General features: G+C 47.8%; 1 protein-coding gene across 1 annotated transcript; it reads right to left on the reverse strand.

Annotated features, from left to right (window-relative positions):
* Window positions 1–1,462: 1,462 nt before the first annotated feature.
* Znf541 (zinc finger protein 541) lies at window positions 1,463–26,461 on the reverse strand. The gene is made up of 14 exons (XM_052181065.1): window positions 26,155–26,461; window positions 21,694–21,934; window positions 18,468–20,316; window positions 16,588–16,646; window positions 16,118–16,277; window positions 13,893–14,211; window positions 7,706–7,769; window positions 6,743–6,885; window positions 6,341–6,444; window positions 4,916–4,991; window positions 4,373–4,461; window positions 2,061–2,201; window positions 1,745–1,926; window positions 1,463–1,643 (listed from the first exon to the last, which is right to left on the reverse strand). Exons 1-14 carry the CDS (start codon window positions 26,459–26,461, stop codon window positions 1,475–1,477), a joined length of 3,903 nt encoding a protein of 1,300 aa, XP_052037025.1. The 3' UTR covers window positions 1,463–1,474.
* Window positions 26,462–27,609: the final 1,148 nt, after the last annotated feature.

Here is a 27,609-nt window from a genome sequence, read left to right on the forward strand (position 1 = left end):
ACTGAACTTTACTGATTAGCAGAGAACAGTTGAGGAAAGTGTTCCGTGAGATGGGATACCTTCCCCTGACCCTTTCCCAAATGTGCCTGTGCTCGTCACTGTCCACTGACCTCGGAGCTGGTGAGTCTGGATGGCCACAAGCAGTATGGCTCCCCTTCCATTTGCTGCATTGTGTCATCCTTCTGAAACAGTGAGCTATGCAGCAACAGATGACCCTCAACCAGTAAGGCCAGACTTACATCCACTCATGGAGTTGGGTCATTCAGGGTAGAGCAGTGGAAATGCTCACTGCATAGCAATGCTCAGGTCACTGGGAACACCCACTAAGCAAAGTGCATTTCCTCATTTACCAGCTACACACATTGGGAAAATGTCCACGTAGGAAGGAAGAGAGCTGTTCTGGTTCCTAGGCTGCCCTGTACCTCTCATTTCCCTCAAACAGGGTGTCCCAACAGCTCCAAAATCAATTCTCTCCCTGCCTTTAAGCTTTCGCTGAGATGCCGAGACCTCTGCAGTGCGGGATGGGGCCCTGGGACACAGGAGCTGAGGCATGGCTCTTGCAGACTGGGGTTGGTAGATGTCCCTGACCTTCCACAGCTGCAGACAAGGCACCGCTCTGCCTGCTCTCAGGGTTCTTCTCCTTCACTTCAGGTTGATGGCTGCATCCACACATGCTTTTCTGTCTTCAGTCTAACCAACCCTTCCCGATATCTTGGCCAGATCATGCCTGCTGTCACTACCTTCTCACCTGTGTGCTCATTCACAGCCACGACAAGACCCCTCCTAAAATGAAGCTCTGATGAAAGGGCTTTTGCTGCTGTTGTGTGTGTGTGCCCATCTACAGACTGAGAAGAGCTGCTGTGTGCTACTAAACAGAGCACAGCTAGCTGACTGTGTCCACCTTCTCTCTCTTTCTGCTTACCTCCTGCCCCAGCTATGGCCCTGAAGCTTCTGCAGAGCACACAGGCTTGGAAGTTGGAAGACAGCTCTTTAAGAACCCAATTTAATAAGATACAAGCAGACACGTAAAAAATACACCTAACAATATACAGTCATTGCAAGACTAGGGATGGTGGGAATGCATGGAGGCCCTACCCCAAGAAGGGCCCAGCTCGCTGTATCTCAGGTGTCCTTACTGATTCTCTCTAACCAATGTCAGTCCCATGCCTACAGCTCAGATCTAAATGCCACCTAGATCAAACCTTCTGCCTCCCAGGGGCCCCTGCTCCAAGTGACTGGGACTGCAAGTAAGCAACTATTAACCAGGAGAGAATGGAGCCTCTGATTACCCACTTGACTCCAGAGCTACCTTGAGAGCTTCTGCCTGTTCATGTCCAAATGCTAGCCAAACTTGCTAGTAAGGTTAGAAGTGAGAGGACAGAGAGGTTAAGAGTGTCCCAACACTTCTGAGGGGCCCAGGGCACTGGTTCAGAGCTGGATCCCCTCTCCTTGCAGACCAGCTTCTAGCAAGAAGTCACCACTGCAGGGGGCCCATGTCTGCCCCCAGCTCCTCTTCTTCCTCCTCCTCCTCCTCCTTCAGTGGGTAGGGCTTCACAGGCCACTTCACCCTAACGGGTTCCACATGCTCCTGGAGGCGGTGGCGCTTCATGTGGGCATTCCGACTCTTGATCTTGTCGAATACCCTGAGGAGTCACAAGGATGTCACAAGGATGTGGGTCAGAGCTGGAGGAGCTTGGGAAGGAAGTCAGGCCAGAGGGTGAAGGTCCAAAGGGAAGGCTGATACCTCTCACACTCTCTGCAAGGGAACACGCCCTGGCTCTCCACACTCCCTGGAGGCTCAGGGGTACGCTTGGGGGCTGCACTTGGGCTGGAGTGAAGGATAGACTCCCTCCTGTAACTCTTGGTCTTTATCTTTAACTCAGGAGTTGGACGGTGGGTAGGTCTCTCTCGAGGGCTGCAAGTCACCTACAGAGAGGGTAAAGATGACTTAAGACATTAGTGTGGGAGCATGTCTCCTGCAGGGACACCTTCCCTGAGAGCCTCTGCCACCTCTGACTGGACACAGACGCACCCAGGCCACTTCCTCATGCATCCTCTACCTTGTCTTCAGTCCTTTCCACCTCATCCAGCTCTCTTCTGCCCCTCTTCTCCAGCCCGGGAGCTCGGCCACAGTCAAACTTAACCATCTTTTTCCAGATGTAGTAGTACTCAACACACTGGGATACACTTTTAGTCTGGATCTAGTGGGAAGGAAGACATAGAAACAGGCTGTGGGCAGAACCTCACATGTGAACTCCACCCTGGAAATCCCTTCCCCAACATCTCTGCCCATGGCTGGGCAAAGGCAGGGATCTTGGTCCTTCCATGTGGTGAAGGGTCCAAAGTGAAGCCACACAGTAGCCATCAGCACTAAGTCCAGCATGCTTCTTCCCTGCAGGAAGACACACAAAGACCCACAGGTAAGGAGGCTCACTGTGACACTGCAGCAGGCATACTGGACTCGGTGAGATTAAGATTAACACAGAGGAGTTAACAGAGATTAATTCCTCTCTGGTGAACTTTCCGCTGCCACAACTAAACATAGCCTAGGAAGCCCTGCAGGAGAAGGGCAGTCATGAGTGCACACAGCACTCAAGCCCAGTCACTTATTCTTGCAAAAATATGACTCTTGGGCTGAATGTCATACCGCATGTCTCTGGAGACAAAGGCAGCATGATTTCTGAGAGTTCTAGGACAGGCTGGGTGCACAGTGAGTTCCAGGCCAGCCAGGGATATAGAACAACCATGTCTCAACAAACATGACTTCTGGTGGATAATAAACCCTACACTCTGGGAGGCAGAGGGCAGCAAATCTCTGTAAGTTCAAGGCCTGTCTGGTCTACAAAGTGAGTTTCAGGACAGCCAAGGCTACACAGAGAAACCTGTCTTGAGAAACAAAACAAAAATCAGTCAATCAAACAACAAACCAAAGACTTCTAGAGCCAAGTGTAGTGAGTGATATGGGCCCATAATCCTAGATCAGGAGGTTGAGAGGCAGGAGGACTGAGAGCCTGAGGCCAGCCTGGGCTACACATTGTTGCCTTATATCAAGAAAGAAAGACCTTCTGGATGGTGGTGGAGGGAACAAACATGGCGAGCTGGAGGTGGGACCTAGTGGTAGAGAGAGTGCTCACTATGACAGAGGATGTGGGTTCCATTCCCAGCACCAAGAAGAGGAGGAAGAGGAGGGGAGGTAAGATGGAAGGAAAGTTCAGCTGCTTGGGAAACTTTCCCAGGAAATTAACTGGCCAAGTGAGTGCCCCACTCCAGAATACACTTTCTCCACATGAACCTGCAACTGCTTGTGTGCTGTCACAAACTAGAAGTCAACCAGCAGCACATCCTCTGCTTAGGAAACAACATCAAGTTATAAGGAAACAGAACTGGCTTCTGCTTCTGAGAAAGACAGAGCAACAGGAACAATTTCATCTTCCAGCCAAAAACAATGAAAGAAACAGTACTGGGGAGAGTAGGGAGCTCTTGAGAGCAGAGTTTGTAACGATGCTATAACCACTTTATTTTATAACTGCCCAGCCTGGAACCCCTCAAGTGCCCAGTAACTGATACATGATTAAATACAACTGCAGTATTCCATGCAGCACAGTATTATTTAGCAGCAGAAAGGATGGACTGTTAATAAATGCAACACAAATGAACTTCAAAGTAAGTATACTGAGTATAAGCAGCTAATGAAGTGTGGAACACATGTTGTTTGACTGTTCTAGTGACATAAAACTCCAGAAAGTATAACTTTTCTTACAGACCAAGGCTGCCCAGGGACATGGGGGAGGCACAGTGGCATGTGTGGCAGGCTGTCAGGGAAGGAAGACGTACTGGGGCATCACGGAGAAGTTGCTATCTTGCTGTGGTGACAATCCTTCGGGTTCATACATAAGTTAAACATTCATCCTTGCACCTTGCTTATAATGTAGTTTTATGTATGTCATTTTTTACAAAATGGAAAAGAGCTGGGTGGTAGCAGCACACCCCTTTAATTCCAGCAGAGACAGGTGGATCTTTGTGAGTTTGAAGCCAACCTGGTCTACATAGTGGGACAGCCAGTAGTACACAGAGAGACCATCTAAAAAATAAACAACAAAACAAAACAAACACCAAAAACCAAACAACAACACAGAAGAGAGTATTAGGCTTTCTGTTTGTGCATTTTCAGCACACACACAGGAGTAAGTCAGGACAGAGAAAGGCAGCAGGTGCTGAGCTGGCATGAGCAGCACTTACTGACGAGAAGCAGGGCAGCAGCAGGGCAGCCTTCTAAGGTAACCAGCTGCTTACAAGGTACTGAATGTGCTGCAGGCAGGTAGGGTCAGTTGTGCGAGGCAGGGCTTGCTGCCCCAGCCTTCTGTCATCTTACCGTCTTGTGTATCAGGTAAAAGTCCTTCTTGTGGGCACAGAATGCCTTCTTGAAGAGCCTCTTCTCCATGGGGGTCCAGATGTCTGAACCTGCCGGGGAGCACAGCCAGGGTAGGGTAGGTTTTTCTCAAGGGACCACAGCCTGACTGACATTATGAACATTGATGATGTACTAATTTCAGACAGTTTTCCCTAATGCTAAAGCGGGGGCGTCTCACTATCCTCATGTGGGTAACTGGCTGGGGCCTTGGTGGCCTAACAAAAGCAGGTGGGATCCAGCTGCCTGACTTTGATGTGCTCAGCTTGAGTCCACATCCCCTGCCCTGGTCAGGAACACTGATCGTGCTGGAAGAACTGAGTGAATGATGGAACAGGGCTGGTGGGGTTTAGTGAGCTCAAGGCAGTGGAAAGAACAGGCCCCTTCAGGAAGACAAACAAAGGCCCTGGAAAGAAGGCCAAGGGGAAGAGGCAGAAGTGAAGTTTGCCATTAGGCTTGGCAGAGATCAGCCAGGTCCCAGTGTCAAGCAGCCCTTTCTCCAGTCACCTGTATAGCGATAGTCAGCCAGCGGGTGAGTCCGGGGCTTCTGGGGTCCTCTGAGCAACAGAGTCTCCAGGGCAACCTGGAAGGACAGGAGGTGTGGGCCACTCACAAGGCATAGGGATCAGGGACTGTCTCCATTCTTTCTTTCATTGAAAAACAAATGTCTCTAAAGACAACTTGTTCAAGGTAACCTACAGGTGCTTGGTCCTTATGCTGGTCACAATCTGTTGGCCCATGATGACCTCACTAAGCACCCCTTTGAATGTCATCTTTGCCTTCAAGCTGTGACCTTTTCCATGGAGAGCACAGTGTGTGGGTGTGGGAGGCATTCTCCTCCCTACCGGAGGCTGCTGCCTGGAAGAGTGCCCTCTCAGCCAGCACTGCCCTTCACTCCCTCTTCTGTACGCCATGCTGGGCTACTTTTTCCTTTCAGTAGAGCAGGGGATGGAGCCTGGCCCTCACACAGGAGCTAGACCACCAGCCTCTGACTTTCTGAGACAGAGCCTCATACTGTAACCCAGGCTGGTCTTAAACGTATTTTACCTGCTGGAAGCACAGGTGTGCGTAACCACATCCCTTGGCAATATACTTTTAAGGCTTTTGACTCTCTTAAATTATAAGCCCTGTGAGGTATGGGCTACTCTAATCCCAGTGAGGACCAGACCTTTTGTAGGATTTGGTACAAAACAAAAATGAGGATTTCCACTGAGTAGTGGTGGTGCATGCCTTTAATCCCAGCATTTGGGAAATAGAGGCAGGTGGATCTCTGAGTTCAAAGCCAAATTGGTATACAGAGCAAGTTCTAAAACAGCTGGGAATACTCAGAGAAATATTTTCTCTGAAAACAAAAAAACAAAACAAACAAACAAAAAACCCAAGGGTTTTCACTCAGAAAGTCTAAAGACTTCCTAGACAAGGACAATGAAGCATTAAGCCAAGGAGAGAGCCCGCCATGACTGAGATCCTGCGGGTTCTCAGTGTACACATGCCAGACACTGCCCCTCAGCTTGGCAGAAAGCACGGTCCAGGACTGAGTCCTGGGTCTTCAACACTGGTCCTCTTACATTGCCCCAGGACCCCTTCTGGCGCAGTGGTTCTCAACCTTCTGAATGCTGCGACCCTTTAATATAGTTCCTCATGTGTGCTGACCCCCAACCATAAAACTACTTTCATTGTTACTTCATAATTGTAGTTTTGCTGTTGTTATGAATCATAATATAAAAATCTTTGTTTATAAATGGTCTTTGGGTGACTCACAGGTTGAGAACTGCAGTCCTACAGGCTCAATAACTGACAGACAAACCCCAGCCTTTACTCCTCCACTCTGCTGTTCTAGCCTCAAAGCACTGCAGGCTTTGGATCATCCCTCCTGGGCCATGCAGGTTCCAGAAAGCCTGGCCTCAGGTGCGCATGGTGCGCAGGTCTCACCTGAACACTGCCCTGGGCATCATGCAGGCAGTGCAGGGCAAGCTCCAGGTTGGTGCCCCCTCCTGGCATCACACTGGAGCACGCCACGTTGCAGAGCTCCATCACTGGTCCCAGCACAGCCGAAGAGCATGAGGAAGAAGGAGTGAAGTCAGGCACATGAGGGAGGTAGCCGTCCCCACAGCACAGGGGCTTCTGGTCAATCCCCCTTTCCTTACATTCCCAAGGTGGGGCCGGCTGAGTAAGGGGAACAAGGAGGAACCATAGGAGCCTGGCCTGGCACCTGACTGGCAAGTGAGAGGTGGGGAGGGCATGCAATGAGGGAGAGATGCTGGGCCAAGGGTACAATTCCTGGAGTTGGATAGGAAAGAAGGAGCCTTGGATCTGACGCAAAGCCTCAGCCACCTCTGTCCTGGGTCTCTGGGTTGGTCATCACATCTCCCCATGGCTTCCAGACCAGAGAAGCTACATTCTCATCCACTCTGGCCAGCGGCCTCTCCTGCAGTTCTGGGATCTCGGCCTGAAATCTGCTTCCTACGTTGATATGTCTGAAACAAGGCCACACACAAACATCGGGATGCAAAGCTGCCTGAGCCAGGAAGCTGCAGACACAGCATGCGCCCTACTCACAGCCACAGGAAGCTGCAGACACAGCATGCGCCCTACTCACAGCCACAGGAAGCTGCAGACATACCATGCGCCCTGCTCACAGCCACAGGAAGCTGCAGACACACCATGCGCCCTGCTCACAGCCACAGGAAGCTGCAGACACACCATGCGCCCTGCTCACAGCCACAGGAAGCTGCAGACACACCATGCGCCCTGCTCACAGCCACAGGAAGCTGCAGACACACCATGCGCCCTGCTCACAGCCACAGGAAGCTGCAGACACACCATGCACCCTGCTCACAGCCACAGGAAGCTGCAGACACACCATGCGCCCTGCTCACAGCCACAGCCTGCTCATGGCAGTTGGCTGTCATCTCTCTGACACAGTGGCCATTTGTCACCTCATTGCCCAACAGACACAGGCTTTTCAGAACATGTTCTATGTGCTGACACTACCCACCTGTGTCCAGCCACAACCCACACATGCCCTCGCCTCCTGCATTATGCTGTCACCATTTTTGTTCAGAAACTCAAGTCCAAAGCACAGATTCTGTCCCACCAATGCTTATCTGTGTTACAGAAGTAACACAGCAGAAACTTTTGACCGACTATTGGAGAAACCTACAGCTTCTGTATGGAGTATCTACATCTGGTCTGTCCTTCCCTCAGAAGACCGGCCTGGACAAGGAGGCTCTGCGAGGCCAGGCTGGTGAAAGCACCCTTACTAGAAGGCCTTGGGCACTAAGGGTTCCAACTCACGGTTCGATGCTGATTTTAGTGTCATCCTTCACCACACAGATGCCAAAGGAGCCGTCCACTTGGTCTAGAAAACACACAGGGAAGGGCCTCAACAAGATTGACCTAACAAGATCCTTTGCGCCTTCTACCTGCCTTTGTGGACATGGTGAAAACAAACTGTAAGGCCCAGAGGGAGAGAGAGACCTCTGAAAAAAGCAGAGGAAGAAACTGAGCAATTTAAAATTCAAACAAACACAGAGCAGCAGAGACGGGCAGGTTTGTCTGAGTTCAAGGCCAGACTGCTCTACACAGTAAGGTCCAAGACTTCCAGGGCTACACAGAAAAGACTCTGTTTCAAAAAACCAACCAAGTGGTGAGGCTGGTGAAGTTGCTGCTGAGTCCTTGGGGCCCACATGTTGGAAACAGGGAACTGACTGCTACATGCTGCTCCCTTATTGCACGTGTGCCCACACACAAGACAGACAGATGGATAGATAGACATGAATAAATACGAAAATAATAGATGATTAAAACCTAATAAAACCCACACACACGTATTAAAACAGTAAGAGGCCAGTGAGATTGCTCAGGGTATAAAGGCACTTGCCTTAGACCCTTTGATTCAATTCCCAGGACCCATTAAGTAGAAGAAGAGATCTGATTCATGTGTTGCCTTTTGAACTCCACACATGGCACCCATGCACATATGATTAAGCACATATCATCAATCAATAAATATAAGTTTTAAAAATTAAAAAATAGAAAACAATTTTCTGTTGATAAGAAACAGAGTCTGTGAGTCCTGAGTAAGCTTGACTTTCTTCCCCACAGGTTCCTGGCTGGGATAATTGATGCTTTCTCCCAAGGACTCCACTCACATAGGGGCTACCCCACAACACACAGCTCACAGGCTTAAGACTGCAGAAGGGTCTGTAAAATGATCTAGTGGGTAAAAGTGTTTACTGCTGACCCTGATGACCTCAGTTTGATCCCTAGGCCCCACATAATGGAAGGATAGAACTGACTCCTACAAGATGCTTTTTGATCTCCACATGTGCCCATGTGTACAAATATATAATTTATTAAAAAAAAAACCATAGAAGGTAGAATGACGAATTCTCAACAAGGAATAACTTTAAGAAATGGAAATCTGGTGATAAAAAGTACAATGGCGCCGGGTGGTGGTGGTGCACGCCTGTAATCCCAGCACTCTGGGAGGCAGAGGCAGGCCAATTTCTGAGTTCGAGGCCAGCCTGGTCTACAGAGTGAGTTCCAGGACAGCCAGAACTACACAAAGAAACCCTGTCTCGAAAAACCAAATCCAAAAAACCAAAAAGTACAATGGCCTGAGTTAGACTTTTCAGGTTTGCCTGGGTGATAGAAGGAAATGGCCAGCAAACCTGGAGGAGAATGGATTAGGAGCCTGAGGAGGGAAAAGAGTGCAGAAGGGTGGGTACCAATGAGGGCTGAAACCACATGCAATGGAGCCCCAGACAGAGAAGACAAGAGAATGGAAAGATGTTTGAAGAGAGAAAGGTAGGAGAGCCCCCAGATTTGGTGATAAACAATATACACATCCAATAAACACTGTGATTCTAAATAGGACAAACAGAGAAGCAAAGGTGCAAAGTCAAAGATTAAAATCTCAAAAGCAAAATGAGAAAAAACAAAAAGCAAAAATAAACCCTATGCAGAACTCCAGTAACACTCACAGTTGACTTCTAATAGATTGGTGGTCAGAAGATAGGGGCACAGCACCGTGCTGAAAATAAATGTCAAGTCTTATACCAGAAAGTTAACCTTAAAAAGCAAAGTGAAAAAGATCCCCAGATTTAAAGAAGATTGAGGAAAATCTGTTGCTATCAATCTTGGTTCATGAGAAATATTGCAGGGAGATAATCTTCACCCTTGAGAGAACGATACCAAGACATCCCACAGCACAGACGGAGCCTGAACACGTACGTCTGGGAGCGAAAGAGGGCAAGCATAGGGAAGCACATACTGTGACGTCATGTTTGAAACCGTTCAAGCAGCCAAGCCTACAGAGATAAAAACTGCATGAGCCCAGCCCAAACCTAGGCAAGAGAAAAGGAAAGGAATGGTGGCAGAGAGTGGAGTTTCTTTGTTGGGTGAAAATGTCTGAAAAGTTATTATGGGATGATGATAGATGGTCCTGTATCATTACTAAGAACCACTGAACCATTATGCAGTTTAAATAAGTTGTGGGGCTGGAAAGATGACTCAGATTGCTCTTGTAGAAGACCAAAGTTCAGCTCCCAGCACACCTACATGAGATAGCACCTATAACTTCAGCTCCAGGATATCCAAAGCCCCTAATCTAAACTACACAGGCACCTGCACTCTCATGTGCATAAAATACCCCCCACATACATATAATTAAAAAAAATTAAGCTAGGTATGGTAGTACACACTTTTAATCCCAGAACTCAGGAGGCAGAGGCAGGGAGATCTCTGTGAGGCCATCCTGCTCTACATAGTGTGGTCCAGAATAGCCAGGACTATACAATGAGACCCTGTCTCAAAACAAGTATTAATTGTAGAGTGTGTGAATTGTATGCCATTAAAGCTATCATTTACCTTTATTAATCTTTAAAAAAGAGGTGGTAAAGAATGCTCAGGCAGTGGTGTGGCTCCACTCTCTAAAGTGCTGGCAGAAGTAACTGTTCAGGTAATTATAAAAGGTAGTGTAATCTATTTTCTCTTCCCAATTAACTTAAATACCAGCTGCATAAGGCAATGTATATCATGGGTCTGAAAGATCTAGAAATGTAATATGTTACAGCGACAGTACAAAGGACTGAAGTTGTCTTCTCTAGAGATGGCACAGTCAGTTTGGAACTCCTCAGCTCAACCCCCAGAATGTCAATAGAACAAACAAGAAAAAAACAAAACTAAACTAAACAAAAACCTGTGTGTTGAGCGCATATTTGCAAACCCACTGCTGGAGAGGCAGAACAGAATCCCTAGGTTGCATGACATCCAGCCTGCTTTGTTCCGTGAGCTCCAGACAAGGGAAAACCCATCTCAAAAGAAAGAGGCATCGACAGGGTTATCTTCTAGCCTCCACACATGTGGTGGTTTGAATATGCTTGCCCCAGAGAATGGCACTCTTTGGAGATGTGGCCTTGTTGGGGTAGGTGTGTCACTGTTGGCATGGGCTTTAAGACCATCATCCTAGCTGCCTGGAAGCCAGTCTTCTCCTAGCGGCCTTCAGATGAAGATGTAGAACTCTCAGTTCCTCCTGCACCATGCCCGCCCAGATACTGCCATAATCTCACCTTGATGATAATGGACTGAACCGCTGAATCTGTAAGCTAGTGCCAATTAAATGTTATCCTTCTAAGAGTTGCCTCAGTCATGGTGGCTGTTCACAGCAAAACCCTAAGACAACACACATGTATACCTGTATATACACGAACACACATAGAGACTGCATGCACACACAAAGAAGAATAGCACCAAATGGTAATGGCCCCATAGGAATTACAGAAAAGTATAGAATGGCAATGAAGGGTACAGAAAACGCAGCAGGAAGTGCTTGCTTTCTTCTATTGCTTTGACTTCAGGTGACTAAGTCTAAAATATTGTACATAAAGTTGTAAAGACAACAGTTTAGAATGGAGTCTGCTGACACATCTGCTTAGGAAACAGATGGAACAGGAAAGGCCCACGAAATGGAGAAAGCAGTGTCTCTGCTCTTCACCATTACTACATAAACACAAATCTAAATGAATTCTGCTAAGGAAAGATGTCTACTGCACAGCAAATGGTGGCATGTGCCTGCTTTTCTGCCACTTGGGAGACACAGGTAGGAGAATGGGGAGTCCCAGGCCAGCCTGGGATGTATAGAAATCCTATATCAAAAAACAGCAACAGGCAAAGATATGTAAGACACACACCGGGAAAAATGATTGAGACAAACTGCAACAAGTCCTAAATAAATGGGAAGATGGTCCAGTCCATCATGAATAGAAAGATCTAAATTATTTAGGATAGTAATACTTTCCAACTTATCTACATATTAAACAGGGGAACTATCAAAATCACTACTGATCCTAAAATTCTAGAGTAATGAATGGACCCATGGCAACTAACACAATCCTGGAAGACAGAACAACGTAAGAGAATTCAAATACACCTATTTAAAAGCTTACAAGACTCTACAGTAGTCAAAGAACCATGGTACCAGCATAAGAATAAGCATGCAGATCGAGGAGAAGCAAGCACAAGCACTGATGATTAATGGAGGTGTGTGTGCTTGCAAGTGCACATTTATTCAGAAAAGCATTTAAGTGTGGGGGGCACAGGTAAATGTCTTATGCTATTCCTCAGATATCACTCACCTTGTTTTCTGAGACAAGATCTCTCTCTGGCCTACAGCTCACTCAACAGGCTGGGTGACTGCTGGGGCAGCTAGTCTCCCACTGCTGAGTGTACAAGCGTGTGCTATTACCCTAGGCTTTTTTTCCATAGGCTCTGGGGGCTGGACTCAGGTCTTCATGCCTGGGTAACCCGATTTTAATAAAAACAATTTGCTAAAACCACCTTGGTGGAAATGATATTTTCAATAAATGATCCTGGAGCAAATGTAATATATGCAAAATAATGGACTTTGAAATCCTCACCTCATACAATATCCAAAAGCTAGTTGGAAATTGATTAAAGATGCAAATTTAAGAGTCAAAATTATAGCCTGACATTGGTGGCACATGCCTGTAGTTCCTACCCCTTAGGAGGCAGAGGCAGGTGAATTGCTGTGAGTTAGAGGCCAGCCTGATCTACAGAGGGAGTTCCAAGACAGCCAGTGCTAGACAGAGAAACCCTGCCTTGAAAAACCAAGCCAAGCCAAAACAAACCAAACAAAATTATAAAACTCTCTCTCTCTCTCTCTCTCTCTCTCTCTCTTTCTCTCTCTCTCTCTCTCTCTCTCTCTCTCTCTCTCTCTCTCTCTCTCAAAAAAAAAAAAAAAAGGATAGTTCTGTTTGTCTAGCTACTCACAAGGCTGAGGCAGGAGGGGTGTGAACGCAAGGCCTGCCCGGCCTATTGAGTAAACAGGAGTGGTCTTCATTACACTGCGCCAGTTAACTGGTCACATATAAAACACAGTGCACAAATAACACAAGGAGAATGAACAGACCTCCTTAGTTTATAAAGAAGGACACACCAACAGCCATTGAACACCCAGAAAGATTCTTGGCACCAGTAGTCATTAGGATAGCATAAATGTAAACATAACAATAGGCACCTTTCATATGACAGGAGGGTTAGACAGAATCACAGTCTAGAAGTGCAGGTAAGAGGCAGAGGTATTGGGACTCTCCCAATTTTTGGCAGGAATCTAAAATGGGACAAACACTTTGGCACATAGTTTGGCAGTTTCTTAGATGGTTAAACAGAATTTCCATGTGATCCAGAATTTCTCTCTAGGTATTTACACAAAAGGACTTGGTACAGAGGCCCCCACAGGAAGTTACACACAAATGTTCTTACAGTATTATTTACAACAGCTACAAGGAAAACAATGCCCATACCTATCAACTGAAGATTCAAAAGAGTGGTCTGGCCATTGAGTAGACTACTACTTACCAATAAAAAAGAAGTTCCAACACACACTACCACCTGGGAACCCTGATGCATCAAATTCAGTAAAATGGGTAATGCATAAAAAGCAACACAATGTCTGACATCACTTATATGCAAGGCTATAGGGACAGGAAGTAGATGAGTGGCTCCCTGAGGCTGGGGGATACATAGGACTGTGAAAATGAAAGCCAGAAGGGTGGGGTAGTCACCCAGAAGACAAGCTCTGGGACGGCAAAACCCTCTAAAGATAGTGTGCAGGGAAGTTCAGAGGCCAGACAGCAGCCTCAAAGCACAAGCCTGGAATGGCTGATGTACACGGCAGGCAGGCATGGTGTGTCTCTGTCTCCACTGAGTGGTTATAAAAATGAACAGAAGAGGGAGTGGGCTGAATGGCCTCTATGTGTTCTTTTTGGCTGTTAAAACAAACAAACAAACAAACAAACAAACAAACAAACATGTAGAAGAATCATCTTCGTATGTTTCTGAGTAGCAATGAGTCCCCCAGGATAGGCACACCCACTGGAAAGAATGGCTGGGTCATATACCACAGGCAGAGAGATTGTGGGCCATAGGAAAAACACAGCAGCTTTCTGGCCTCACTCACCAAGCACAGGGCTGATGAGGTGAGGCCCAGCCCTGGATGTGGAGCAGAGGGTATTGAAGTACAGCCCAGAGCCCTCGCGAATTGGGCTCAGCATGGGCGGTGGTGTGTACGGAGAGCACTGAAACAAGCCCTTCAGGAGGTGGTCCACCAGGAACACAGGAGAACGCAGGCAGCTCTGGTGGCACCCTCCGGGGCCTGGCTCCCCCAGGGCAGAGGGTGCAGGAGGAGCAAACAGGGCCTTGGGCTGGGGCCGCTTCTTCCGCTTTCTGTACTGGCAGCTCTCCTTGCTGTCTCTCTCTTCCCCATCTTTTTCTTGTCCCTGAAGAAGAGAGGACAGAATCACAGGTGTCACCTAAGACCACCTGCTGTGCCAACTCAGTCTTCAGCTTGTTCACGGGGACAAGCTGATGGGATGGGAAAATGGGACTTGTCATGGGGACAGAGGGAAGGAGGATATATGTATGTCTGCCACGGCCATACTCAGGGTTTAGCGCAGAAGGCTGAGCAGGACCTTCTGATCATAGCCCAAGCCCCACATGAGCCAGAGCTGGCTAACATACTCAGTATGGCGACACCCTGGGGCTCAGAGATGCCTCATTCAGTCATATAGGGATACATGGGGGCAGTTGCCGGGAGCCATCCTCACTTACAACTCAATGCCAAGAACTCTCCATACCAGGAGCCATCCCCACCTGACTCTCAATGCCAGGAGACCTTGATACCAGGAGTCATTCTCACTTAGATCTCCATGCCAGGAACTATTCCTACGTAAATCTCAAAACCCCCTCCTTTTGACGTTCATCTGTAGATAGGTTACTGTAGCAACCCCTTTCCACTTCACCGCCTCATGACCCCCCTTTTATCATGCCAACATTCCAACAGCAATAACTAGCTTTACCAGAAATTATGAGAAACTGTTTCTTAGAAATGATGCCAACCCCCTGAGATTGTTCCCCCCTTTACCCCTCCCAAACCTTGTATGCTTCCCTTTATATTGACTTGTCTAGAAATTAAACTTTGACAGCTTGATCAGAACTAGACAGGCTGTCCGGCCTCTCTCTCTTGTGACTTGTCGCCCCATCGCCTTTCCTCTAGGTGGCTTAAAGGAACCCTGTTGACTGTCCTGCGGGTCGGGACAGGCAGTTCAGTGGCTCAAGTGACAAGCATTCCAAGAGTGAAGGTCAGATACAGGGTGTATGCCTTGATCTCAGCACACAGGAGGCAGAAACAAAGTGGATCTCTCTGAGTTCAAGGCTAGCCCTATTTACATAGCAAGTTCCAGGTAAGGCAAGGTTGTAATAGAGACTTGTCTCATAAAATAAACAAACAAAAAAATCCCAGAAAACAACAAAAAATATATAAAGGGAAAAAAGAATGGCAGCCAGAGACAAGAGTATTATGGCAACAAAAATGTGTTCTCCCAGATGTCTGTGTATTTTATGAGCCAACACTGGCCTGGCACTGACACAGAAGCTTCAGGCCAGGGTCCAGTAGTAAACAGATGAGACTCAGGGAGACCCATCACTGCAATCACCATGACCTTTCATATCTTCTACTGTCCCTCCATGCCAGCCCTCCTTTTCTTCCAGGTCTTAGCTCTCACATACCTTCCTGCCTGGCCCCTCAGTCTTCCTCAGTTTCTTCTTCTCCTGCATCCTAGTCCTGCAAATTTTGGGTCATTGCTAACTAGAATCAGGACTTAGGCTGCCAATATCATTTCTGTCACCAGGACTCCCATCATCGGGCCTGACATGGGCTCATCCAAGTGCTGTCTGCAGATACAAACCAAAGCTTCTAGAGAGAGGATTTGGGTGCTTTGGTTTGGGGTTTTCTTAAGACTTCCACAGCAAGTGGGAAACAGCAGCTGGAGAAGCACCCATCTTGGCTGAGTTCCTATGCTTTCTAAGGACATTTTGGCTCTTGGGGGACCCCTGTCCCTAGCAGGCCTCAGTGTAAAACTGTGTCAAATACCTGAGCATAGAGAGTTGGTAGCTCTAAGGTAAGGAGCAGCCAGGGAGAAGAAATGGCTTCTGGTGACATAGAAAGTCTACAGAGCTGGTTCAAGGGCCAGTGGGGCTACTGCAGGTCTGCACAGATGGCCCTCAGATCACCCCATCATCCTTGCCAGGATGCTGCCTTTAACCTGAGATGGATGACATTGTCTCTTCACACATACCAAAGACTGTCTGACCCCAGACTACAGAAGCCACCATTCACCCCTTCACCTGTTGCTCCTGCTTTCCTCGAGGTGATGGCCACTGGTCACTATGGAAACACATGTGGCTGCTCAGCCCTTTCTCAGTGTAAAACATCTGGCTGCAATTCTTGCACACAAAAGTGCTCTTTGACTCCATCCAGTCTGTGGGACTCCCGTTCTGCTGATGGCTGTGGATAGAGAAGGCAGAGGAGAGTGTGAAAATGAGGCTCTAAGCCTCTCCGCTGCTTTGTTGTTGCTGTCTTTGCTTTTGGTTTGGTTTGGATTTTGTTGTTGTTTTTGTTTGTTTTTTGCATGTAACCCCAATCCACTGAAAACTTGTACTAAACAATGACAATGGAAGACCATATTCAACTTTCCAAGGGCTGAAACATTCTCTGCAGGGCCGGAGGCATCTGGCTCCCTCACTCAAGACAGTACAGAGAACCAGAGGACTTCCTAGGGAGTGCCTTGGTGGGGCATGAGGGCTTCGGAGCTTACCATCCGCCTGCCAAGCTCTCTTCCTTCACTGGATGGGGGAGTCTGTAGATGTTTCCACCCTGGAGATGAGAAGATATCTGAGCCAGCAGAGCCCAGACAAGGGAACAAGGAAGACAGCATTGGGGAAGTCTGCTTGATAGTGTTCTGGGCAATGGTGTCTCAGATTTGACACCAAAGCAAAGCAGAAAACCCAACAGGCACACTAAACTCATTAAAACTGAAAGCTTCAACTCCACAAATATTCACACATAAGATGAAAAGGCAGCCCACACAAGGGAAGAGAAAGTCACATGTCTGATGTACATACAGAATATATGTATATTTGTACACACACACACACACACACACACACACACACACATTTGCAAGTCAGTAAGACAGCAGCTCACAAGTGGTTTATAAGCACATGGGAGGATTCTAACAGCAATGCCAGGGCATGACAGCAGCAGCACCAGCAGACACCACTGCATAGCCTAGTGTGACTGGGACAGCAAAGAGCATGGAGAAAACAGGGCACTTGTGTACAGCAGAGGCACTGGAAAACTGCTGCTTTCTAGAAAGTAGTCTGGTTACTCCTTAAACACTGAGTAAGAGACTGTGTAGGATCTGGTGATTCCAGTCCTTGGGTCTAGTCAAGAGAAACAAGAACATGCACCCACAAAATAGCTGTACACAGCCTTCCCAGTAGGTCATTCACATGAGCCATAGTGAAAATAGTCCACTAATCAATGGCAAAATAAAATCTGGCCTGTCTATCCACTGGATATTGCTCAGCCAGAAAAAGAAATGGATTAGGGTAGGTAGCAAGGTGGGGGTGGGGGTGGGGGGTGGGGAGAGGCACTTGCTGCCAAGACTGATAATCTGGTGGAAGGAGAAAATCAGCTCCCACAGAATGTCCTCTGTGCTCCACATGAACTCTGTGGCATGCTCATGATCATACTAATACCCACCCACAACAAAAACTGTGCCAAGTGGCACAGGTCTTTAATCCCAGCAACGAGGGGAGGCAGAGGCAGGCTGATCTCAACTGAACTTTGTGAGTTCAAGGCCAACCTGGACTACACAGCAAGTCACAGGCCAATTAAATTACATACCCTGACTCTAAATAAATTTAAAAATTGTTTTTAATTTCTAAAAAAAAGAAGCACTGACAGATGCTGCTACATGATTGGACCTTAATCACGCGATACAAACAGGCAATGCTAGACACAAACCCCAACACATCTGACGCTACTGACATGAAATGTCTAGAGCAGTTAAGCCATGGAGACAGAGGATTTGTGGGAACCCAGGGCTGGAAGGATGGTAGAGGGACCAAAAGTTGGGTGATTACTAAGGGTGCAGGGTATCTTTTGGGAGTGATAAAGTGTTCCGGCCAACAGTAATAGTTGTGTAAACTTGTGACTATACCAATGTCTGCCAAAGCACCAACTTTGTAAGTGTTCCTTATACATCATTTGGCTAACAGAGATGTAAATGTTTACAAGTAGTAGCTGTGAAACAGAGGGAATGATGCTGGTCTCACTAAGAGGAGTGGCTAAGTGCCCTGAGCGGATGCTCACTGCATGATACACAAAGGACTCGGGTTCTGCGCATGTGTGGGGAATGCACAGCCATCAAACACAGTTAACACTTAAGGAGGAGGCCTGTACCTTCATCTCCCTCAAGAGCTGGAGGGAGATCTAGGTGGAAGTAGGAGGCAAAGGAAGGCAGGGAAGGTGGCTTAGTGAGCTACAGCAATCAGTGCATCTTAGACAGTCACATCTGAAGACCTGCCGCAGTGGGGGAAGTACCTGGACAGTTAACCACTGCTATGCACCCAAGGACAAACACACAGCCCTGCCACAGCCCAGAACATAAGAGACATAAGGTACAAATACCTGGATTCTGTTGAAGATTGTCAGCTTGGACTTCATGTCTCTGGGTGGATCGGCCAGAGGCCCAGCCGATGAAAAGGAGGCCATGGCCACCTGGCTGGGAGAAGCTGCACAGCACACATCCATCTTCACCTTCTCCTTCCGGAAACCTGAGAATCTCTGGGCCCTGGGGTGCCCTGAGAAGAGCCTGTAGCCTCCACCTCGGGGGCAGGCTGGGCCCTTCTCACCTCTCATGGCCCCTGAAGCCAGGCCATTCTCTCCTTGCCCCTGTTTCCCAACCAGCTGGGTTCCAGCTGGTTCATCTCCACCTAACTGGGGCTGCCTTGAACCTGCACTGGGGATAATGTCCCCCAGGTCCAAGGCCCCTTTGGCCAATGAAGAGCTGTCTGGATTCCGGGAGGGGTGCAGAGCTGGCCCTGTGAGGGATGGTGGTGCAGAGGCCACTTTGGGGCCTCCTTTTGTGTCTCGCCTAGGGCCACCAGGAGATGTTTCTCTGGACACTGCAGACATGGTTTTCCTCCTGCGGACTGGGGATCCTTCTGGCTCTGAGTGTCCAGGGCCTATCTGGAAAGAGTCTACAGTGGGTACTGGTGGCAGAGTTTGTGGTGGCCATGGCCCCTGCAATGGCTTCAGAGTGGACTGCTTGCCCTCAGGCCCTGGTCTCTGGGCTGAGGTTGTAGCCACCTGGGTATGGGAGAAGATCCGCTGGGACTTGGCAATCATCTGGAGCACCTGCATCTGCTCATGGCTTACCAGAGACTCCTGTGACTTCATGAACAGCTGCCGGAAAAGGGGCGTGGCATCTGAGGGGAGCCCACCTGGGTTCTGTGCATCTTGGAACCCAAGCTCGGTGGGGCTCTGCCATGGGAATGATTCACAGTCGGGTTTGCACTTTTTGGGAGCCCAGGTTTCATCTTCCCCAGCTGCCTGCCGGACTTCACTGGAGGCCTCACTAGGGGCCTTTAGGAGTGCAGGAGGAAATGGCAGCAGGTCCTCCTGGCTGGTGCCCAGGCTGGATGAAGGCTCCACTGAGGTAGGGGTGCTGCTGGTCCCTGAGCCTCCCTCAGAGCCCTCGCGGGATGCCACTGCAGGCGGCTTGTGGACCATAAACACATTGCTGCCTTTGTTCTTGGGACAGCCAGGCAGGTTCCGGAGCCACTGGAAGTTGTGGCTGGAAGGCTGGGATCCTGAGGGCACAGAGTGGCCTCTGAAGAGAGGCAGGCAGGCAGGCAGAGAGCTGCCCTCTGGCCAGCCCTCCAGGGAGGATGGCCGTTGAAGCCGTGGAGACTCTGACTCCAACTCTGATTCTGGTGGATCGAGGGCACCGTTCTCAGCTGCCCTTGACTGGACAGCTGTGAACACTTCAGTGGCGGCAGCTTCCTTCCGTGGGGGATGAGTTTCCTCAGGCATCTCAGAGCCCAGGGTCCCTGGGGCCACCGGGGTGCTGGCCGGTGTACATGACCCCAGTGAGGTGGGGCAGGCACAGGCTGAGCTCCTTGCTTCAGTATCAGAAGGCCCCACTGCTGGGCCAGGAGAAGGAATCTTCTGGTGGACGATGCTGCTCACAATACAGCGAAGGAGGTCTCTGTTGGGCAAGACAGACCCGGGGGACCTAGCTTCTGGGGGCCCCAGGGACCTCAGGCCACTGGGTGGAGGCTGGTTGGCCACATCATGGTTGTGGGTTGGGTCCCCATAGGTCTCCTCTTCTGGTGGAGCCTCCTTCAGGATGCATACTCCGTGTTGGACTTCATAGTGGCGGCGCAGCGAGCGGTAGTCACAGTAGCTCTTGCTGCAACCTTGCTCGATGCACACGAAGGGCTTGGTCTTCTGGTGGGTGAGCATGTGCCCAGTCCTGTAGTAACACATGGAAGGAGGTCACCAGGAAACCCCATACCTCAATACAGGAAGTGCTTGGGCCCCCGACGTTGTCTAACCAACTGGGAGGGACTCACTTCTCCGCCCTCATCATTAACAAACACTGAAATCCCACTGAAGCTAGATCAGGTTTCCCCAGAGTAGGATCACTGGAGACAACAGTCCTCTAGAGGTAAGCTCTGGGGACCTGGGCACAACAGGATGTGCTAAAGCATGCATGCATGCATGCATGCACACACATACCACTTTGGAGGTTCACAAAGCACTGGGTATGTGGGGGGGTCATCTTTAACCTTTGCTTTCAGATAGCTCCTCCAGCATTCCTGAGCAGCTGCTCTGCAGAATACATTTGAGGAGATGCCAATCTGGGCCCTCCCACAGAACTGTCTATGGGAACAGCTTCCTGGAACAGCTCCCCCTTCAGCCAAGAAACTAACTTACAGAGAGTTAATAAAACCTTCCTAGTCAGTGTGTCAATCATCTGTGGAAGTGTACATGCATGTAAATACATGCTGTGCCTACTCCTGCTTATGTGGACAAGAACAGAGTGAACAATGAGCCCTTACCCTTGGGGCCTAACAATAGACAGCCCAGCGCATGTGGCTGGGCTGCTTTAATGACTACTGTCTTCTATAGAGAATGTCCATGATCCTCTCTTGTGAGGGAAGGACTCAGAAGACCTAAGCACTAGTCCTAGAAGAAAATGACCTTTGCCTAAGGTGAGGCTGGGCCAGAGGGTGAAGAGAGAGGCAGACTTACCAAACCTCTCCTTCCCCCAACCCTCTAGCTGGCCATTGTCCTCTCCCACTCTTGAGTCTCACAGCACAGAGATGTTAATAACAAGGGAACTTTGCTCTGAGCTATTATGCAGCTTTTTTTTGGGGGGGGGTAGTTGCAGACCTGTTGTCCTTAGACACCTGCTAGGGACCTCGGGCATCTCTTTACCAAGTTAGCTAACTTCATTTGTACTGCTTTGTTTTGTTTTCTCATGCAATCGAGGTGGGCTTCAAACTTGTATGCAGTTGAGGCTGGCCTTAGACTCTTGCTGCTCCTGCCTCTACCTCTCTGGTGTGTCATCATGCCTGACAACTCATCACATTTATAAACCACAAGAGTCACATCTGCAAATAGAGGCAAGGATTTCCTCACTGGTGTAAACTTGGAGGCTCAGTAAAGAGACTGCCCCCAGACAGTAGCAGTGTGAAGAGAACAGAGTCCACACTGGAGGACAGGGGACACACATCTGAGGGGACACAAGTGGGAACTCAACAGAGGACCAGATGGGTGGATAAGAGGATAGGAGAAGGACAGGTGCATGCCCCCTGCCCTTCTCCTGGCCAGACTCTTGACATACAGGTGGTCCTGTCGCTTGAAGGCCTTGCTGCAGACTTTGCACACGTGTTTTCTCTCCTGGCTGTGCGTCAGGTAATGCTTGCTCAAGGAACTGGCGCTGCTGAACACTTTCCCACACAGGCTGCAGTCCAGGAGTGGATTCTGAGGGGAACTGTGCTGCCGCTTGCCTTTCCTTGTACTCCCAGTGGCCCTGCCTCCTTCATCAGCCTCTTTAGGCACCTTGAGTGCGCCCAGCCCCAGGTCTAAACAAAGGGAGAAAGCACAGGTTACGTCGAGATAGGATAGGGGCGTATCCTAAAGCAAACAGACGCTCAGCACAGAGCCCTGTCCACGTTGTCTTGAGACTCCTCCACCTCAGAGGCTCTGCATGGACAGAAGACAAGGCTTACCTAGAAGGGAACTGAGGTCTCGAGCAGGCCCTACCTATAGGACTGCACCGGGTCTTGGTGCAAGATGTGGAGGTGTGGAGACGTCAGTTCGAGCTTCTAGGGCAGCAGTGTGATAAGACAAGCAAGGGTGGAGGCCGACCTACCCACACAACACACAATGTCTGTCTAGAGATGCAGTATCCAAACCAAGAGCACTTGCCATCCCACTCTGCTCTTGGGTCTGAGGACTTTTTTTTTTTAAACAAAAGAAATCTACCTGCTTTTTCTAGTAAAATGTTAGAAACAATCTTATATCTGACTAGAGTGCTTAGAGGAATTGAGTGCTTTACTTGCTTCTCTCTCTCTCTCTCTCTCTCTCTCTCTCTCTGTGTGTGTGTGTGTGTGCGAGAGAGAGAGAGAGAGAGAGAGAGAGAGAGAGAGAGAGAGAGAGAGAGAGAGACATACAGACATTGGGGATTGAACCCAGAGTCTGACACATGCTAGTGTGTACTCCATAAGTGAGCTACATACCAGCTTGCATTATGACCTATTAAACAACTTTCCAAACAATTGGAGAAATATATAAAAAAAATGGAAAAATGTTCATACTAATACTACTAAAATAGAAAGGAAAGAAGAAAAGAAAAAACAGCTTATTTAAAAACAGAATTACCCCAGGTATGAAAAAAATGTAAAATTAAAAAAACAGGAATATTGGGGTTCAGTGCCACAGAGATGGGCAGGTTTTATTTCTCTCACCCCTGTGTGTATCTAAAATTACCACATTTTCTATATCCCTTGGTAAAATGTTAGCTATTTTTATGAATTATGTCTCCTGCGGGGCAGCTGAAGACATTCAGGTGGGGGAGGGGTACGTGTTCAATTATTAGAAAGGCCAGTGTGTGGAGCAAACAGATAGCCTGTGTTTTGTTTCAGGAGGACAGAGAGAGGCTTGGGATAAGACTAAAGGGAGAAAAATCACTTTGGCAAGTAACTGAACGAAGAACTCTAAAAGTATAAACGAGATAAAAATCAGGCTTCCTCAGATACAGTCCACAGCCTTGCTGGGGTACTTTATACCTTAAATCAATAGCAAACCTAGAAAATGTACTACATCAAAACAAAACTGACAAGGACAGAGAAACAGGCAAGGCTATTGGCCTCTAGACAGTCACCTGAATTTTCTAGAAAACTGTCATTGTCATGAAGCTGAAAAATTGTGAGCAGAATGCTCAGTGAACCAATCCAAAAAGAAGTCCAGTATGTAAAAAGCTGTTCTCTCCAGGAGCTGGAGAGAGTGAGCACTGGCTGCTCTTGCAAAGAATCAGAGTCCAGTTCCCAGCACCCATGTCAGGCAGCTCTCAACTGCCCATAATTCCAGTTCCAGGGGATCCAATGCTTGCTCTGTCCTCCACAGACACTTACATACATGTAGAATACACACCTACAGAATTCACACATACATATAAATAAAATATTTTTAAAGCTGTTCATAGAGATCCTTTAACAATCCAACAAGATGGGCTGGAGAGGTGGCTCAGTGGTTAAGAGCCCTAACTGCTCTTCCAGGGGTCCTGAATTCAATTCCCAGAAACCACATAGTGACTCACAACCATTTGTAGTGGAGTCTGCTGCCCTCTTCTGGTGTGTCTGAAGAGAACAATGGTGGTGTACTCATATATAAAATAAATAAATAAATCCTTAAAAAATCCAACAAGACTGTGGTATGACAACACATTAGGACATCTAAGACAATAGCAATCAGTCTACTGTCACATAATCCAAATATGCCAAACTTTTAAAACAGCAAACACAATCATATCAATTATGTGTGTGAGTATATTGTTGGAGACTGGAACTCAGAGCCTTTAATGTGTACTAACTGTTAAAAAAAACAACATGTATCTGAGCAATTTCACCCATAGATCTGAAGATTTATGAGGTAAGACCTATTGGTTCATCCTGTAGTCCCAGCAGGAGAACTGCTAAGTTCAAGCCAGTCTGGGACACACAGTGGACCCAAAACAAAAAACTAAGTATTTATGTGTATACTACATAGCTTAGAGGTGGTTATCTTTTGCTTCATACTATCTTTTCTTAATAGATACATTTCCCCTTTTTCCAGAGACAGGGTTTCTCTGTGTATCCCTGGCTGCCCTGAGACTCACTCTATAGACCAGGCTGAGTTTGAATTCATAGATCCACCTGCCTCTGCCTCCTGGGTGCTGGGACCAAAGGTGTGTACCAACATCTGCCAGCACATTTTCCTTTTTTAATTAAAAAAAATAGTCAGGAGTGGTGGCTCATGTCAGTGTTCATCAACACTTTGTAAACTGAGACAGGAGAATTACTCAGAGTCTGAGGACAGCCTGAATAACACAGTGAGACCCTGTCTCAAATAAATTAATACAAGTAAATGAAAATCGGGCATGTAAATGAAAATAGGACATGCCTTAGCCCTAAGTATTTGGGAGACTGAGGCAGGTAAATCACTTGAGCCCAGGCATTCAGGGATAGCTTAGCTTGTCACTAGAATAGCAGAAGTCCCATCTCAAAAGCAAAAAGAAAAAATGACATGCATATTTACTTATATAGGCCTTATTTAAGTTTTAAAAGCACGGAGTTGAAATTTAATGCTTGGGCTGGGGACAATGTAACAGATGAATATAAAGAAAGGCTAAACTAAGCAGAAACCTAAGAATAACTGATGACAGTTAGGATTCTTGTGTCCAGGAAAATGCACACACCTGCACCAGGAGCCTTTTTCAGTATCACCATGGCCCAGGTGAATGCCATACCACAGCCCTGGACCTGCCTGGTCCCATAGCCAGTCTTCCCATGTGAACTCTCCTAACTTCCTAAGGCTTCCTGCTCTGCCATCACTCCAGCACAGACACGGGCCTGTCACTGTTTGGTTATCTTTGGAGTGGGGCCTGCAGAAATCTTTCACAGTAGCAAGTTCTTGGAGCACTTCCTCAGATACAATCTCAACAGATTACTATCTGAGTTTCTGGGCATTTAGATGTGGACTTCCCTGCGAACAGTGGGATTATAAACTCTCTGGAGCTCTACCCCAGTCAACCTATTGAAGCAACTTTTCAGGAACCAATAAAGAGGGTCAGGAGCAAACCAAACCAAAAATAAACAAAAGAACTCCCTTCCACAGGAGGCCAACAGCAAACTAAAATAAGTCTAAACCCAAGCTGCTCAATTATTTCATTAATTCTCTCTTGTTCTTCCATGATTGAAGAGGAAACTTTGAAACTGAATCAAGGCCCTACTTAAGATGAAGTATTACTGACAGTATTAGTTGTGAAAACAACTAGCTGAGCATGGCACAATCTATAGTCCTGGTTCCAAGACAGACAGAGGCAAGAGGTCTGCTGGAGCCTCAGTGTTCTGGAAAGATAGCAAGACCTCTCTCCTTTAAAAAGACAAAGCAGGAACTAATCAAGCGCCTAATAGCTGTCTGGTGCATTATGGTCTATGGGAGGCGTTTGCAGTCTTCTCCTTTTTCACTTCTCGCCACTGTTCTAGATGAGAAGCATGAGAGGATCCGGTCCCCTTATTTTACTGGTGAGGGCATGAGGCCTGGAAAAGCTAGACAAGTACAGAACAGAATGGACAGGATCCCACTCACTTATTCTGGAAGAATGCTCTTGAGATATGGCAGAGATAGAAAAGCCCCCACAAGCCTGATGGTCTGCCTATACACAGATCGAAGACCAGGACCTCAGTCTGTGAGATGGCCCAGTGGGAAAAGCACATGCCATGGAAACATGTATTTAACCCCCAGAACCCACAAGTTGGGAACAATTCCAAAGTAGGCCAAAAGCCTCCTGTAGAAGAAATTTTTGTTTTGTTTTTCTTTTGCTTCCTTCCCTTTACTTTAGCATGTTGGAGACAGGGTCTTACTATGTAGCTCTGGCTGGCCTCAATTTGTAGTGTCCCTCCTGTGTTTGTCATCTATATACTGAAATTATGAGCAGGCATCACCATGCCCAGCTAAGGAGACCTTTCCTAGCTAGTGCCAGCAGACTCAGTCCCTGGCTCCCTGCAGCACCTGTAGGTGCTCAGTCCATGAGTAGCCTCACCTTGTAAGGAGGTCTGTGATTCAGAGTCTGCATATTCTTCCAGCAGCTTCACAGAGTCACTGTCCTTCCCTGAGTATAGGGACAGAGTGTCCAGATTGTCCTCCAGCACTTCACTGGGCATATCTGATGTGGACAGACTGGGGTCAAGGTCCAAACCGCTTAAACCAGCATAGAGCAGGTCCCGTGTGCTGGGGCCCAGGTCCCGGTTGAGAGTGTCACTGCAGTTGAGCCCCTGACTCTCAGAGAAGGATGGGAGGTGCCCTTCTGATGGAAGTGCTCCCTCTTCCCCAAGGCTGTATGGCTCCATGGCTTTCCACTGCCAGGTCCTGGCTAGAGCCCGTCTCCAGACAAGCGAAGCCGCGTCCAGAGTCAGGAAGGGGAGGGCCTGTGCCGGCAGCTAGCTCCTGAAAATGAACAAGGAGGTGTTAGAATTAAGAGGTGGTAGGTGGAGTAGGCGGAATGTGGACTTCAAAATGGAGCCACCTAAATGGGTCTGTCCTTAGGCATTTAAGCTTGCTGCATGGTCTTGGGTAAGCTCCATGAGCCCCATTTCCTCATCTGTCATCTGACAGAGACTAACACACAGTGGACTGCAGAGTCCTCTGCCTCCAGCTATAAATACTAGAGAGATCAGACAGACTTTAATGTGTGTCCAGGCAGAAAAGACAAGCAAGGAAAACCCCAAGGCCAGCAACAAGAAAATTCAAAACTGGAGTTTGTGCATGCACAAGCCAGTCCTTTGGGATAGTCAGGCCCACATGTAAGCCTGGGAATGCTTGTCCACTTATCCCATGTGGCCAGGAGACACATGAAATACCACTGCTCAAATGCACAGTGTTGTACACTGTGTGTGTACAACAGCCTGGACTGGCAAAGTCTCATACCAAAAAAAAAAAAAAAGTAAGTACAATGAGTTTAGAGTAAATGTTGAAGTCAGGTTAGAATGCTTACCTAGCAACTCAAACTTCTAGGCTCCGCCCAGCATCACATAAGCCAGGCAGGCTTGTAGTACCAGCACTTGGGATATGGAGGCAAGATATCCTGGGCTAAACAGTTTGAACCAGCTTGTGTTTCATGAGCTTGTATGTCTCAATAGTCCTCCCACCCTGATCCCCAAAAAGGGAATGAAAGAGAAAGTATTACTAACCACCTTCTAAAAAATAAATTAAAAAAAAGATTAGAAGGAAGTACTATGAAGAACTGTGTTTAGACAGTGCACTCACACAGTAGATAAGCTATGATACACACCCAATTATGTTAGTCATTGAACTCAGATACAAAAAAATTAATGAGCAAACTTCTAGAAATAGACAAATTATCAAAACTCACTCAGGCCGGGCAGTGGTAGTGCACACCTTTAATCCCACCACTTGGGGGGCAGAGGCAGGTGGATTTCTGAGTTCAAGGCCAGCCTGGTCTACTGAGTGAGTTCCAGGACAGACAGGGCTATATGGA

Source organism: Apodemus sylvaticus, chromosome 1, assembly GCF_947179515.1.
Source record: "Apodemus sylvaticus chromosome 1, mApoSyl1.1, whole genome shotgun sequence".
Taxonomy (NCBI): domain Eukaryota; kingdom Metazoa; phylum Chordata; class Mammalia; order Rodentia; family Muridae; genus Apodemus; species Apodemus sylvaticus.

What these genes read in the sequence shown, in the direction of transcription:
- Znf541 (XM_052181065.1), bottom strand. Translation starts at nt 26,461, where the DNA reads ATGGAGCCATACAGCCTTGGGGAAGAGGGAGCACTTCCATCAGAAGGG. An exon ending in GAGGAAAGCAGGAGCAACAG is followed by an intron (nt 14,212 to 16,117) that starts GTGAAGGGGTGA and finishes TCTCTTCTTCAG; the next exon opens with GGACAAGAAAAAGATGGGGA. An exon ending in CCTTGCAGAGAGTGTGAGAG is followed by an intron (nt 1,644 to 1,744) that starts GTATCAGCCTTC and finishes GTGACTCCTCAG; the next exon opens with GGTATTCGACAAGATCAAGA.